Source organism: Apus apus, chromosome 7 (genome assembly GCF_020740795.1).
Source record: "Apus apus isolate bApuApu2 chromosome 7, bApuApu2.pri.cur, whole genome shotgun sequence".
NCBI classification, from domain to species: domain Eukaryota; kingdom Metazoa; phylum Chordata; class Aves; order Apodiformes; family Apodidae; genus Apus; species Apus apus.
The window spans coordinates 25284129-25298129 of NC_067288.1; the positions used below are offsets into that span (position 1 = coordinate 25284129).

At 41.4% G+C, this 14001-nt stretch overlaps 2 protein-coding genes and 1 long non-coding RNA gene across 8 annotated transcripts in view; 1 reads left to right on the forward strand and 2 right to left on the reverse strand.

Moving 5' to 3' along the window:
* Positions 1–1331, reverse strand: part of EPS15 (epidermal growth factor receptor pathway substrate 15) — a 67815-nt gene extending 66484 nt beyond the window's left edge. Inside the window, exons 1-2 of one of the 3 annotated variants that reach the window (XM_051625194.1) lie at positions 1289–1331; positions 638–744 (exon numbers count right to left, since the gene is read on the reverse strand). The gene's annotated coding sequence lies outside the window, so the exon portion shown is untranslated. Of the gene's footprint in view, positions 1–566; positions 745–1288 lie in introns of all 3 variants that reach the window. The other 2 variants (XM_051625193.1, XM_051625191.1) reach the window with 2 other exon arrangements.
* OSBPL9 (oxysterol binding protein like 9) overlaps positions 1133–14001 on the forward strand; it is a 55760-nt gene continuing 42891 nt past the window's right edge. For all 4 annotated transcript variants that reach the window (XR_007890068.1, XM_051625199.1, XM_051625200.1 and 1 more), the window contains exons 1-3: positions 1133–1336; positions 9824–9874; positions 13645–13723. Coding sequence is in view for 3 of the 4 variants with exons in the window: in XM_051625199.1 (XP_051481159.1) it covers positions 1226–1336; positions 9824–9874; positions 13645–13723 (241 nt within the window). In the remaining variant the exon portion in view is untranslated. The remainder of the gene's footprint in view (positions 1337–9823; positions 9875–13644; positions 13724–14001) is intronic.
* Positions 8354–13690, reverse strand: LOC127387192 (uncharacterized). The gene is made up of 3 exons (XR_007890069.1): positions 13484–13690; positions 11276–11439; positions 8354–9003 (listed from the first exon to the last, which is right to left on the reverse strand). It is a non-coding gene; the product is annotated as an uncharacterized LOC127387192 (long non-coding RNA).

Sequence of the window (14001 nt, forward strand, 5' to 3'; positions counted from 1 at the left end):
ACCATGTACCCGGTGACTCCAAGGAGGGTTATATGGTCAAATGCTATGAGTTCCAGTTGGTAACCAACTAGTAAGCAATGCGACATGTGAAATGGGAAGATGAATTAGAAATATGGAAGTATTTATTTTCTAAAACCAAACACAGAAGCTCTCCCTTTGAGCGATTATTTTTCACAAAAAGCGTTGTTTTTCTATTACAATTAGCTTAACAGAAAGTTGCGACATTTTAAGACTCTAGACCTATCTCAGCCCTACTACAGAGGGATTTTAATATTAAAATAACAAAAAGGAAATAAATGGTTTTGTATTTGTTTTAAAAATGGAAAAAGTTACTCCATGAACACGGTAAAGACAGCATGACAAACATAAGCCTCATGGCAAAGGCAGTTTTGTGCTGCTACACTGAGGAACCCTAGGAAAGCACATGAATGTCTGAGTCCTTTTAAGTTTTTATGTGAAAGTACAACTAAAGTTTTCGACTCATGCTACCGAAGATGAGTGCCAAACGACATGCCTTGCACGGAACAACAGGTTTACAATCGCCCGTAGCTCCTGGGGGAACTCACTCCGCATTCCTGGATCAGTCCACAGGAAAGCCGTGTCCTATTTTCAACCAGCCTTACCCTAAAAAGGTTACCTCGAGTCACGAATGGTTTTTTTTTTTTTCATGGGTGCACCCTGGTCACGTAGCTCTTTCAGGAGCACACCCGGGCCTTTGGGCTCGACGGGGAAGCCCGACAGACACTTCGGACAGGGGAAAAAAACGGAAAAAAAAAAATAATATATATATATATATATAAAAAAAGCACAACAACGAGAGAAGCGAAAAGCTGCCCCGACGCCGAGGCTCCTCGGGGACAGGCTGCCGCGCTCCCGCCCCCGCACACCCGAGCCGCGGCGCCGCCCGGCCCTCCCCCGAGCCCTGAGGGGCAGCCCCCGCTGCAGGGGCCGGAGCCCCCCGCTCACACCCCCAAACCCGACCTGCCCCCCAACCCCAGGCGCCCCCCCCCCCCAGGCTGCCCGCCCCCCCCGCCTCCCGCTGCGCGCGCAAGCCACGCCCCCTCCCGCCCGCGCCCCGGGACGAGCGGCTGTTGGCCCCGCCCCTCGCTGCGTGCCCCGCCCCTCCCTCCCTCCCTCCCGGCGGCCGGGCTGCCGCTCCCCTGCTCCCCTCACCGCGCGGGCGGCGCGGGTGGGCGGCGGCGGCGGTGCCGGTTCGGTGCCTAAGATGGCGTCTATCATGGAGGGCCCGCTGAGCAAATGGACCAATGTCATGAAGGGCTGGCAGTACCGCTGGTTCGTGCTGGACTACAACGCCGGGCTCCTCTCCTACTACACGGTGAGGGGCAGCGCCGGGCCGGGCGGGCGCGGAGCCGGGAAACCGGTGGAGGCGCAGGGTGGGGGTGGGGAGGGACTCGGGGCGGGGTGAGCGCCGGGCTGGCCAATGGGGAGGGAGGAGGCGGTGGGAGCAGCCAATGGGAGGGCGCTGCGGGGCGCCGCCGCGGCGGGGGCGAGCGGCGCTCTTCTTGTTGGCGGGGGAGGGGGCGGCTCCGGGGCGGGGTCGCTGGGCGGGAGGGGCCGCTGCCCCGCGCAGGGGGTTCCCCGGTGGCCGCTGGCGCTGGGGGCTCTGGCGGAGCGTGCGAAGCCGTCGGTGGCTTCTGCCGCCCCCTGGGGCCTCCCGCCCACCCCCGGGCGGGTGGCGATCCCTCTGTCCCGGGGGAGCGGGGCCAGCCCGCTCGCCCCGGCTGGTCCGGAGCCTTGCTCGGGGGTGGCCTCGGGCTCCCGGGTCTCGCTGCTTCAGTGACCTCCCCTCTGTCCAGCGGGAACTTGCTCTGCCCGGAGCTTGGCCGCTCTGCCCGGGCGTGTCCCTTCCCGGGCCGCCCGGCTGTGGCGGCTGCGCGGGGCAGGGCCCGGCCCCGCTTCCCCGGGCCCCGCGGCTCCCAGCGGGGCAGGTGCTTCCCGGCGGGAGCTGCTTCCCTGCTTCCCCGCGGGACTTCCTGCTTTCCAGCACGAACTTTCAAAGTGCCGTGCGTGAAGAGACGGCGCTGGCTGTCTTGGCTCTCTTCTTTTGCGTAACCACTGGCAGATCCTGACTTGCTTGTTCAGCTTCTTGAATAAAAGTGTGAATTAAATTACAAATATTTTAACAGTACAAAGGATTATTATTATTTTTTTTTCCAAGGATATGGACTTAAAGAGAAGGCTAAATGGCTGAATCACAGTGAACTTTTCTCAGCATGGAGAAATTACTGCTAGTGTGTCAGTCTGGATAAAACACGGATTTAACCTGTAGTAAATTGTAATAGATTCACAGCCAATAACTTACATTGGAGTATCATGCTGCCTGGGAAGGTATATTTATACAGAAGCATTGCATATTGATATATTTTTCCCCCTAAATCTGGAGAGAGCTTTTCTCTGCAGACCTAGAAGTTTATAAGGCTCTCAGCATAAAACAGTTACAGTCTCTGAAACTACTTTGGTTCATCTAGGTTCAAAACCCCTCAACTGGAATGTGGATGGATAAATAAAAGTGACTGTAGAATTGCTTTTTAATGGCTGTAAAATGTCAGCTGTTTGACTGAGATGACTTAGTGAGTGTAGTCCAAGTAAAGGTCCAAGGTGCAAAGTCATATTTAGTGCTCAGCTACAGAAATAGAAACATTTGCTGGTGACTAGTGTGTATAATAATAATTCTGATTATGTCACTGACTGTCATTCTGTGGTCTTCACCTTCTTAATAAAAATCAGTTCTTATATTTAATTATTTAATGTGATTAGGTATCCTTACATACGCATTACACTTTTATTATGTATGATTTATGTTCTCTGTTATTATAATGACTTTTAGTTCGCAACTCAAAAAATCCTTTTTTGACTACCTGTCCTAAAAAATTCAAGAAATCAAATAATGTTCTCTGCTCTGTGTGCCTTTACTGCTAAGAACGACGTGCTATCTTTTCTGCACGTACGTCTGTAAAGCACATGTTCTGCCATTCTCTGGACCTCTGAGTTCATTCTCGTAGCTCAGGGTGTGTGTGGTGTTGAAAGACTGGCTGCCAAAAGAACCAGTCCTTCAGCACACACGCTGCTTTCTTCATGTGTGCTGGGGTGATTACTCAGAGGGCTGCATGGGTTTGGAAGAGAACTCAGACCAAGTCCCAGTTGACTGCAAGTCTCACAAGTACTAATATTAGCATTGAGAAGGTAGTGGGATACTGTTTCTTTCAACTCTACCTTTAGTTTTTGAGCACTGACTCCTGAGTAGTAGTTTACAAGCTTCTGCTACATAAGCAACGTTAATTTGGAGAATTAGCAGGTTTGGGGGCTTTATTTATGGGGGGAAATGGCCTGTTGTGACTCTGTATATGCAGAGTTGTATTTTGAATTAAAGCCTTATGTCTCTGGTCAGGTAGGTAGGGTCGTGTACTCCCCTCTGAGCCAGTTGCAGTCAGAAGCAATATAGTTGCCTTGCTCTGCTTGTGTAATGATAACTGAATGATTTTTGAGCCTGAAACTGGCCTGTGCCTCGAAGTGTAATGCATGGGTGGGGTAGGCTGAGGTTGTTCCAACTTGGCTGTATAGACATGCAAAATGGAAAGGGTTTTGCTGATAGAAGAGATTGCACTTAACTGATGAGCTTTTTACCTGCTCATCAGCTCTGGCAGACTCCTTAGCCCATTTCAATCCAGAAAACTGTGTGTGCAGGAAACTCTTCCTCCAGTAGATCCAATAGCCAGTTAACCTTTGGCAAAGGAGCTGTGGAAAACTGCAGGGTAACAACTTCTGATGCCGCTGATGTTTCCAGCTGAGCCAGATCCAGAAACATGGATGCATTTGTGAAAAAAAAAAAAAGAAAAAAAAGCACTTAAATTAGCATGCTTTGTCTTTTAGTAGAGTAAACAGATGTTAACCTAAATATATTTTGGATACATACATCAGAAGAAAATTAATTCAATTGAATTTACATTTCTGATGTGGTTAGAACTTTCAAGGAGTAAGGCAAAAAAAAAAAGGTTTTACATCATGTCTGAGTCAGGAATAAAAGATAATTTAATATTCACACTTCTGTTTTAATTTGTGAGTTTCTTCCTTTCTCTACTTAGTTGAATTGCAGTGAGCACTAGTAGTACTATTTGTAAGTGTGAATTCAAGTGTTCCTTACATGCATTTCCAAGTTGTTTTACAAAGGTTTTTTACAATGCCAAATTGTTTGTTGGGGTTTTTTTCCCCTCACCTGCAGTTTGTGGTGTTTTTTTTCTCTTTCAGAATAGAAATGTACATTGTCAAATTTGCTTATGATGACATTTGTTTGAATTTATTTATGAGTTATATATTTCAGAGAGTTTGGTCTGGGCTTGTCATCCAAATATTGTCTCTATACAGTTTTGCTTGAATAAATGATTGTCTGATATCAGCAAATGGTTACTTTTTCCCCTTTTTTGGAAGAGCAAAGTATGTAATAAATTACTGTGTGCCATTTTGGATGAGTTTGACCAATGGTTTGACAAATTACTTCTTTTTTTTTTCCCCCCTCAATATTCTTTAATTGATGAATCCACTACATTTTCTCTTGAAGGTGGAGCAAATTTAAGTCTGCTGAAGCATTGCAGTTTTTTTCAGGATGTAGCTGGATGCACTGACAATATTTAACAGAAAAGTCTCGAAGTAGCTCATTTCTGCCTTCTGCTGGCACAGGAGCTGTAAAGTTGTTCCGTGAGCTGGATTCCAGCTGAAAAAGAACTTTCTGCTCATTTATTTTTTCAGCTGAATTTGTTCTGTCATTTGTTTTCTGCATGTCAGTATAAAAATGTGTGTTGGCATGAATCTGGAAGATAGCATGAAGACAAAGAAATGGCTAGGGAGGGAACTGAATGCGATTTGCTTTTTGTTTGTGTTTTCTGGCAGAAGAGCTGTCTTAAATACACATCTGCTATAGCCTTGATTACGCTTGGGAATCCTGTAGAAATAATCCAGAGAACCCCTCAAGGTTGAAAATCTGATTTAAATTCTTCTTTTAAGTGTACTCTTTAAGTAAATATTTTAATTGTATAATAAATTGAAAGCAGAACTGGCATAGCTGTGCAAACAATGCTAAAACCAGAGCCAGTAGATACGAAGGTCAGTTCCCTAAAATATTTTAAAACTTTGTGGATATTTGACATATGGTGGTATTGAAAGGAGAACTGTTCAATATGTTGTAGACTTAGATGCCTTGTATAGTGAGTGAGTGTTGCAATAAAATTTTGTTGTGTATGACAACTCCGTAGTGTGTGGTCTTGAAACAAAACTGCTCCTCCCGTCATCTTAACAGTTCTTGGACCAATAAATGCATTAAAATAGATTTAAATGCTTAGGTATTCTGTAATTGTTTCACTAATCATTCCATCAAACTACTTCAGAAAACGTTTTAAAGCTGGTTGAATGCTTTCAGGAGCACAATCTGTGTGAAAACACTTGGAGGAAGTAGTTGTGGTGGTGTGCTTTTTAAAGTTAGCAACTTGAATACTGGTTGTACTGTACTGAAGAACTGCTTGTGGGTTGTACAGTCCAGGTGTTGAGGAGGGGAGCTCAAATTTTGCAGCAGTTTCATGAGCCTTTGGTGGTGAACTGAAAAAAAAATCTTGCTAACTTGATTTCAAATGATGCCTCTGGAGCTGGAGTCGTGGTCAGTGCCCCTCTGGTAGAGACTTTCAGTTGAATAAATTTTCTTGCTTTTTCCAAATACAGTTTCTCAATCAACAGCTGTGTACAAAAATCCCAAGAAAACAGGAAAATAAAACAGCTGCTTTTGCCCAAACATTCCCTTTGAGGTCTCTGCTTTCCATTCTCAGCTGAGGACACTTTTTCCTGTCATAACTTGCTCTGTCACATGCACTGCAAACAGCTCAGTGATTCTAATAAAAACAGATGAAACTATAAGCAAACTAGGTATAATAAGAGAAAGAATTTTGGATTTACAGACACAGGATGAAAAATATTGATGGCTATTACACAACACTAAATTTAATTTGGTACATAATTTCAGCTTTGTATCACAGGTTTTGATGCACCAAATAAATTGGTATAGGATTATAATTTAAGTAGTTGACTCCTCTTTAGTATTTTCGGCTATGGTTTTGGGTTTAGGTCTCCCAATAATTGATCATTACTTTGTGTATTACTGGCATTTCTCATCCAATATAAACATATTGTGCCTGTTCAGATTTGTTCAGAAATTTAATGGGTTTAGTTTGTACTGGCAATTGTTGACGTTAAATGTGCCCCAGTGGCATCCTCAGTTACTGCTGCCATGTCTTGGTTCCTGCTTGATGGTTGCATCCACAGAAGTCAAAGCTTCAGCTGCAGAAACAACATTGCTGTTAGATGCTGTCTCTGTGCTTGAGGAGGTCCTCCTCTCAGACTGGAGTGTGCCTTGGAAGGGAGCTAGAGGAATGCAGGGATGGCAACAACATGTACACTTTTTTAATTGTTGGGGTTTATTTCTCCTTGAAAATGAGGGTTGCCTTAGCGTTTGATGAGAACCATGACTATCATGGAAAGTGATCCAAACAAAAGCTTCTGTAGATGTAACTGTAAAAATCATTCTTTATAAATAGAGCTTGTTGCAGGTTCTTCATCCCCAACAGAAAATAAACGTCATAAGTGGTTTTGCTCATCTGTGTACTTATGTTAGAGATTTCTTTGACAGCAGCACTGTGTGAGTAAAAAATGTACCTCTTCAAGTCCTGTGCACTTCTGCACAAGCAGAACTTGTGCCTGGGAAGTTCTGGAGGCAGACAGCAGCTGGGTTTTATATTGAAATCTTAAAGTTTGCATGCAACAGGTAAAACTCAAATGAAATAGTAGTAGTTCTAAAGATGAAGGAGGGCTGGGGGCCTTTGGGTGGGTAGAATTTTAATTTTGGTTTGTTTTTTTGGTTTAAATAGATCCAAGCATTGTTTTAATTTCTCTAAGAAGTTGTAGCTTGCCTGAAATGCCTTATGTTAGATCAGCTCTGTATTTGATCAACTTCACTGTGTGGATGTAAAAAAGCAACCAATAAATGCAATTATTATTACAGATACCTACATTTCTCCTGCAGGAATACTGTATGGCTTTTTCATTTTTACACATTTTTATTTGAGTTTCAGCTGAAATTTACCTCTTGTTGCTGTCTGCTTGTAACCTATTCAAGTCCATTATCACCAAAATCAGGACACTGTGTATTGAAAGTTTGTTGAAAGTGTCATTGTGTCAGGTTGTAAAACTGATCACTGAAAAAAGATAGCTGCCTGTTAAAACTTTAGATACAAAAGGAAACCATTTATTAGCCATCCATAGTCTTTCTGCTGTATGAGATTTTGTCTAGTGAAATGGAACCGTTCCTCAAAAAGGTTATAGGAGGCTTTACTTATCCGAGAACACTTGGACAAGTATAGGACACAGTGGATGCTCATGCCTGATTTAAACCCAAGAGTAAAACATAATGCTCTAAGGGGAAGCTGAAGCTGTCTGAATTGTATTTTTAATAAAACCGTACCTTTTTTTGAGGGGGACAGATTTTAAATGTCAGCTGAGTTATGTTTTAGAATACTCTCCTGCAGCAACCAGTAAAGATTTGCTGTGTTCTGATGAGAGAATACAGCACTCTGTGGGATGATAGCTGCATGCTTTAGTGCACAGGGAGTTCAGGTACTGGAATGACGGGTGCTTTATTCCACTTAGGTGGAATGGATTAGATTTACCCCTTCATTATAATTGGTATTGACCAATTAGAGCTCTGTCTGAAAAGGGTGAAATTCTATGTATGTGCAACCACAGTCTGAATATATGATTTATCTTGTGAATATTTTTGCAGACTGAGAACATGATAACGTTTAAACTTAATTTCCATTCCATTAAAATGTGGTGTACAAGACAGAGCAAGGCTTTTACAGTATCTTTTGCAGTTGAGTTGATAGCCAGTCTGCAGAATGGAAATCAGAGTTGTTGGGATTCTGCCCTCCCTTGCACACTAGGACTGAGGGATCTAAACCAAGCCAAACGTCTCTTGTGCTACCTTTGCTTTTTGTCTGGTTTGGTTCCTTGCCTGTGCTCAGCACAGCGAGCCAGGAGCCCTTTTCCTGGCACACTGAAGGCCTGGAGTGTGTGATCCAGACAGACCTGATTGGTTTCTTTCAGCTGCCGCAGAGTTGCATCCTCAATCCAGAGATTTTTCTTTCCTGCTAAGATTATGTCAATATTTCTTCTTGAAACCACCAGAGGGAGTAATAAACTCTCAGTAGTGTTCTCCCATTTTAGGAGAACACTTAAGGCCGTGAATATAAAAAATAAAAGTGTGCTCTAGTGAGGTGTGTCCCAAATATATGCAATTTCTGATGGAGTAACTTTGTTTCCAGATCCTTTATTGGTTTTGAGCTCTTAAATAAAAAAAATTAAAAACCCAAAACTTCCCTATGTAGAAGTTTTCAGTCAGGAAATCTACAAAGAAATGATATATTTGTAGAATACATTATGGATGCACTGCTGGTCTTTACTTCCATTTCATTCTGACCAGATAACCCATGTTGTTGTGAAAACAAGTAGATTAATACTGATGGTTTCTAACATTCAGAAAACAACTCTGACACATTTGACAAATTAGACTGAATTGAACAAGAGATCAGCAAAAATATGATTTGAAGCTCTGACTGCTGTATTTTCAAGTTATCTTTAGTGATTAGTACTTGCTGTGACTGCTTCAGGCTTTTCTTGTAGCTGTATCTCAAATATGTAGCAGACAAATACTATTTTTTTTGCTGTGAAGACAGGTACTTTTTGTTCCTGTCTCTTTTTTTTTTCCATGGATGCCAATAAGATGTCATTGCCTAATGGCCTCAGTGACAATAGAGAGGGTCATAATCACATCAATATGTTACCTAGATGAAATTGTTAACATAGTGCTGAAAAGAAGTGGATGCTTCAGAGGATGACAGCAAGAAGATCTTGTTCACAAGGCTCCAGAGATGGCTGTGTTTTCATTACCTGAAATAATGGAGTTTGAATATTTAGGTGGTAAGAGAAAAGGGGTTGTATTAAACAAGACTACCTTTGCAGAATTTCTAATGTAAAAAACAGAAGGGGTGTCTGTTTGGGAAAACCAAAAAGATGTTTTGCATCTATCAGAAAAACTGAGTATTTAGGATGACTAAAAGGTTTTATTTTTTTCTTTGTCTGAAAGAGTTTGTGTGTCTGCCACTTGGACTTGCCACTGTTGCCCAGTCACACTTGAGGACATAGGCAGAAAATTACTGATAAATCTATATGTCAGTGCTAGGAACAGCTGAAAGTTAAAGGTCCTGTCCAAACAGGAAATTTTTATATGTATGAAAAGGGGTATGAATCTGAGAAACTTCCTGACAGGGATACAATTTCATTTGTACACTTCTGCCTGTACAGCTGGATTTTCTTATATGGACTCTTATCTCAGAGTAGGAGAGAAAGGAGGAAGATTTAAAACAGTATACTGCCAATTTTTAATATTTCCTAGTTCCTTTTTTCTTCTTTTTACTTTCTATAGAGGTGTGGACTGCATCTTTTAAATATTTCTTCAAGCTTTCTACAAAACTTCTTGAAGTAGGATATTGAATTATCATTTTTTGAAAGATTACTGTTTTATACCATGGTGGTGTACTTTCTTTTGTGTGAGAACTAACCTCTTTTGTAACAGAAGTTTAATCTTGTTTAATCAGTCAATAAAACATACAAAAATGCTTTGCTCTTTTCTTGGTTGTTTTGAACTTTCTCCTTGCAATTCTTACTGTTACTTGTTAATCCAGTGATCTGTTTTTTTTTCCTGTTTCAGTCAAAAGACAAAATGATGAGAGGATCACGCCGAGGGTGTGTTAGACTCAGGGTAAGTGTTGTTTTATTCAGTACTTAATGCCTTGCTCTGTATAATGTGGCCTAATGGAGAGAACTGCAAAGAGACTTTTGAGGTTTGTGCTGTATTCCTGACTCAGCAAAATACTGAAATAGTGAAAGTATTTACAGAAAGAAAACGCTAGAGGTCAAGTAACATGCTGGGCTAAATACATTCTATAATTTTATCATATAAAAACATGTATTGTATACATTGTATAAAAAAACATGACAGAGTAAGATGTTTTAGTAGTGCACTATGAAAAAGTTTCTGTTTGCCGTTCTCATTTCTTTGTGTGTGAAGATGTATTTGTATGTACATATATGTTCTGTACCTACAAAAGTCACTGCAAAACTGTTTCCTTTTGTCCTTCTGATTTGCCTTTATTCTCTTACTGTGTCCTCCATTCTGCCAGTTTGGACACTCTTTAGGCCTGCCACTTGACTGTGCTTGAGCTAAGTAAAACAAAGGAGGACTGGAAAGGGAAGGAAGAACACAGCAGGCAGAGTTTTTCATGTGTCAGCTGAGGGGGGATATAAATTGGGGAAACAGAGGTAAGAAGATGAAGAGTGGGAAAACTGAGTGTTACCTGTTTGAGGTGCTCTGGCTTGGGACATTTAACCTTGAGTGCTGCTATTGTAGCTTGAAGTGACAGTACTGAGCTGAGGTGGGAATGCTGTGATGTCCTTATATATGCCCAGTTTTTACCCTTGTGGTCATGTATGTGCCAAAAATATTTATTGCAAAAGTCCTTTTAAAATATGTTTTCACATTCCTCATAGAATCTCTGGTTCCAGTATGCAGCAGTCTTGTGAAAGCTAATGTAAACAGGGGAAGGGGTCAGGAGGGTATGAATGGGAGCATTTTCAGTGTTTAAGAGAAGTATTAGGGAAGGTGATCTGTGGTCTGACACACACACCTAATGAGTGTTGCAGCAGAACTCTGCTTCTTCTAGTTATTTCTTCCTTCTATTGTTACTCCTTTCTAATTTTTCTGTGGGCCTAATAAAGGGGTACCCATGGCCTTTTGAGACTGGTACAGAGAATCTCCATTCACTTGGATTTCAGATTACTTGGTTTTTTGCACTTCCCCTTGTTTAATATATTGATATATTCATTTAGAAATTCTGTAAGGGGAATGTAAACTCAAACCATGACATTCCCAAAGATTCATGAGGATGTGTTTTGCATTGTGTGGAAAAATTTAGTCTGAAAAAACATGCCTGCTTTAATAGTGTTGAGAGCCTGTCAGTGTGGAGGTTGGCCTCAGCCTGTCAATTTAGGAAATATTAAAAGTGAACAATCTGTTCAGTGTTGCATTATCCATCTTTATATGTATTCAACATAAAATAATCCCTTTCTCTTCCCCATCTGCCGCTCTTCCACCCCAACTTACCCTTTGCAGTTTTTTGAAGATTGGCTGACTCCCCCATCCTTTCTCTGATGGTGTGTGGGGTTGGTTTTTTGTGTGTTTCTCTTTTCTTCTTTTGTAAAGGAGCTCCTCTGGCAGATGACAGTGGTACTGGCAGCTGAACAGATGGGCTTCTGCAGTCTGAAATTCTATCAAAGAGGTTTTCTGTTTAGAGTAATTGTTGATTTGTAACTCTAGGTGTGAACATAAACAAACTTGTAATTCAAACAATTTGGCTAAAATACTTCCTGTTTCTCGAATGTATTTTTAAAAGCTTGTTCCTCACCTTTTTGCTCTTGATACACAGTTTTCATAGGTCTGAAGTTTCATCTTCAAAGTATTTTGTTGACTGTCATAGGGTATGCAAGAAGGTGTGTTCATAGAGGAATCTATCTCCTCTGTACAATGCTTAAGTCCTGCTTAAGTTTTCTGGAATATAAACTGAAACTTTCACACTCCAGTTTTTCTTTTACTTGTTCATATTTATTATCTGCATGGCAACAGAGGCATCTTCTATGTTTACAGTCAGACCCTTTGCCTCAGCACTACAACTGGAGCTTGTGCACTTCATGGAGCATTGTGCTCTCCCTCCTCAGTTTCTCCCCACCACTTAAGATGGAGGCTGGACTTCACTGTCCCAGTCTGACCTTTTTAGCCTTACCTTAGTTTTACCTGCATTCTCTGGGGAGAATATCTTTTTCATGTTCTTGATGTCTGACTGACAGATTCTTGATATAGCTGGTAAAGAGGATGATATTGTACAACTTCTGATACATTGTGTAGCAAAACATGTACTCCAAGTGCCAGACATTTTTTTGTCTATTGGTATGTTAAAAAATAACAAATAGTTCTGGCCCAATGAGCCTGGCCCATCATGCTATGTCACTGGCACACTGCATGATTACCAGGTAATCTGACTGCAGTGGCTTGTCGTCTGGTGGTTGTTGTGTACTGGCAAGAAAAGTATTCAGAATTATACTGGCTTGGGTATACTTTTTAGGTGCCTCTTTTATAGTGGTCACAGAGCTGTCCTTGAAACACCTGTATGGAAGATACTGTTTTGGAGAAGTTAAGTGGGATATTTTTGGCGGTGGAAGAAAGAAAAAAACACAATTTGGAGCTACGCCTTCCTGCTGTGTACCCTTGAGTCACTTGTGGTTGGTGCTGTTCTTAAATAGGACCCGTTCCTTCCACCGTGTCTTGTGGTGCCTCTCATAGTCCCAGCCATACATGAGCTGCTACCATTGGCCAGAAAGCTCATATAGGGGCTATGAAGACTGTGTGTGAATAGAATTGATTCAGACCCCTTTGCCCTTAAGACTGTACCAAAACAATTCTTAAATTTTGGCCATCCTGATGTATACCTGACCCCCTGCTCTGCAGGTGCTGTGTGATACCTGGTGGGCTGAAAGGAGGCACTTGTTGGAATTGACTCGTGGGCACTGCAACTACTGTTAGATGCTGTTTACTCTAACAATAAGAATTTTCCCTTTTAAATATGTGGGGGCTTCAGTGATGCCTGTCTGTTTTGTGGGAGGATAAAACAGATCCTGATGCTATCTCTTCTGGAGAAGAAGAGAAACTGAGTATATCCATTGGTAATTTTTTAACTTGTTGGGGGTTGGCAGAGGCATGGGATGGTTCTTTTTTCATTGTTGTCTTCTCCTGGATGAAACTGTGTTATTTATGAAGTGTTTGGAGGGGCAGGAATTAAAGTGGCCTTTAACTCTATAATTTATTTGCACTTCCTTCTAATAATTCATGAGCAATTATAAGACAAAGCTACCTTCTTTTGATACATGCTGACGACTTACTGTTAATATTTACTTAAGGACTGAAAATTAGATCACAGAGCATACCAGTGATACGACACGATGGGCCAAATTAATCTTGCTAGAATGATTTATTTGTTTTGTAGACTGGTAGATACAGTGTGGTCAAGAGCTTTTTTTTTTTGTAGAGTATCTGTGATTTAGCATTTTTATACCTGGAAGTTACTTATAAAATATTGCTTCCTGCTCTTCTTTAAAATATAAGTTGGAATGTAGTAGAAAACTGTTTAATAATGATGATGTAGCAAAAAGCCACTTCCATTACAAAAATAAAAGATTCATATTATCCAAAAAATCACAGTTTTACAATGAATTACTTTTTTCTTCTGCAACTAAAAATGTATTCTTTTAAAAAACTTACTTGTATCCATCGTGTGATTAAACAGAGAATCTTTCTGCTCTTTACTGTATTCAGTTTGCTTTTAATTTGTCAGTGCTTTTAAATTCCAGTGGTGTAGTGATAGAGTGTAGGCTGCTGATGTCACTGCTTGCCTTATCAGGATTTTGTTCTTTGTTTCACAGGGAGCTGTGATTGGTATAGACGATGAGGACGACAGCACCTTCACAATAACTGTTGATCAGAAAACCTTCCATTTTCAGGGTGAGCTGAAAGGAGAGATTGTTTTTTCTTATAATAGATTCCACTTGTATTTGATGGATGATTTTAAATGTTTGGCAACAGAACAGCATGAATGAGCACACTGAGAATATTCTGGATCCAGGGGTGCTGCAGTTTAGGCAGGGATTTACATCTGCAGTGGATACATATGTGCTGGAAAGAGACTGTAGCTCTGGCAGGATTTGGAGATTAAAAATGTAAAGAATAAATCACTTAAGGGGAGAAAGCAATGAGCTTCTGATTATGGGTTTCGCTTACAA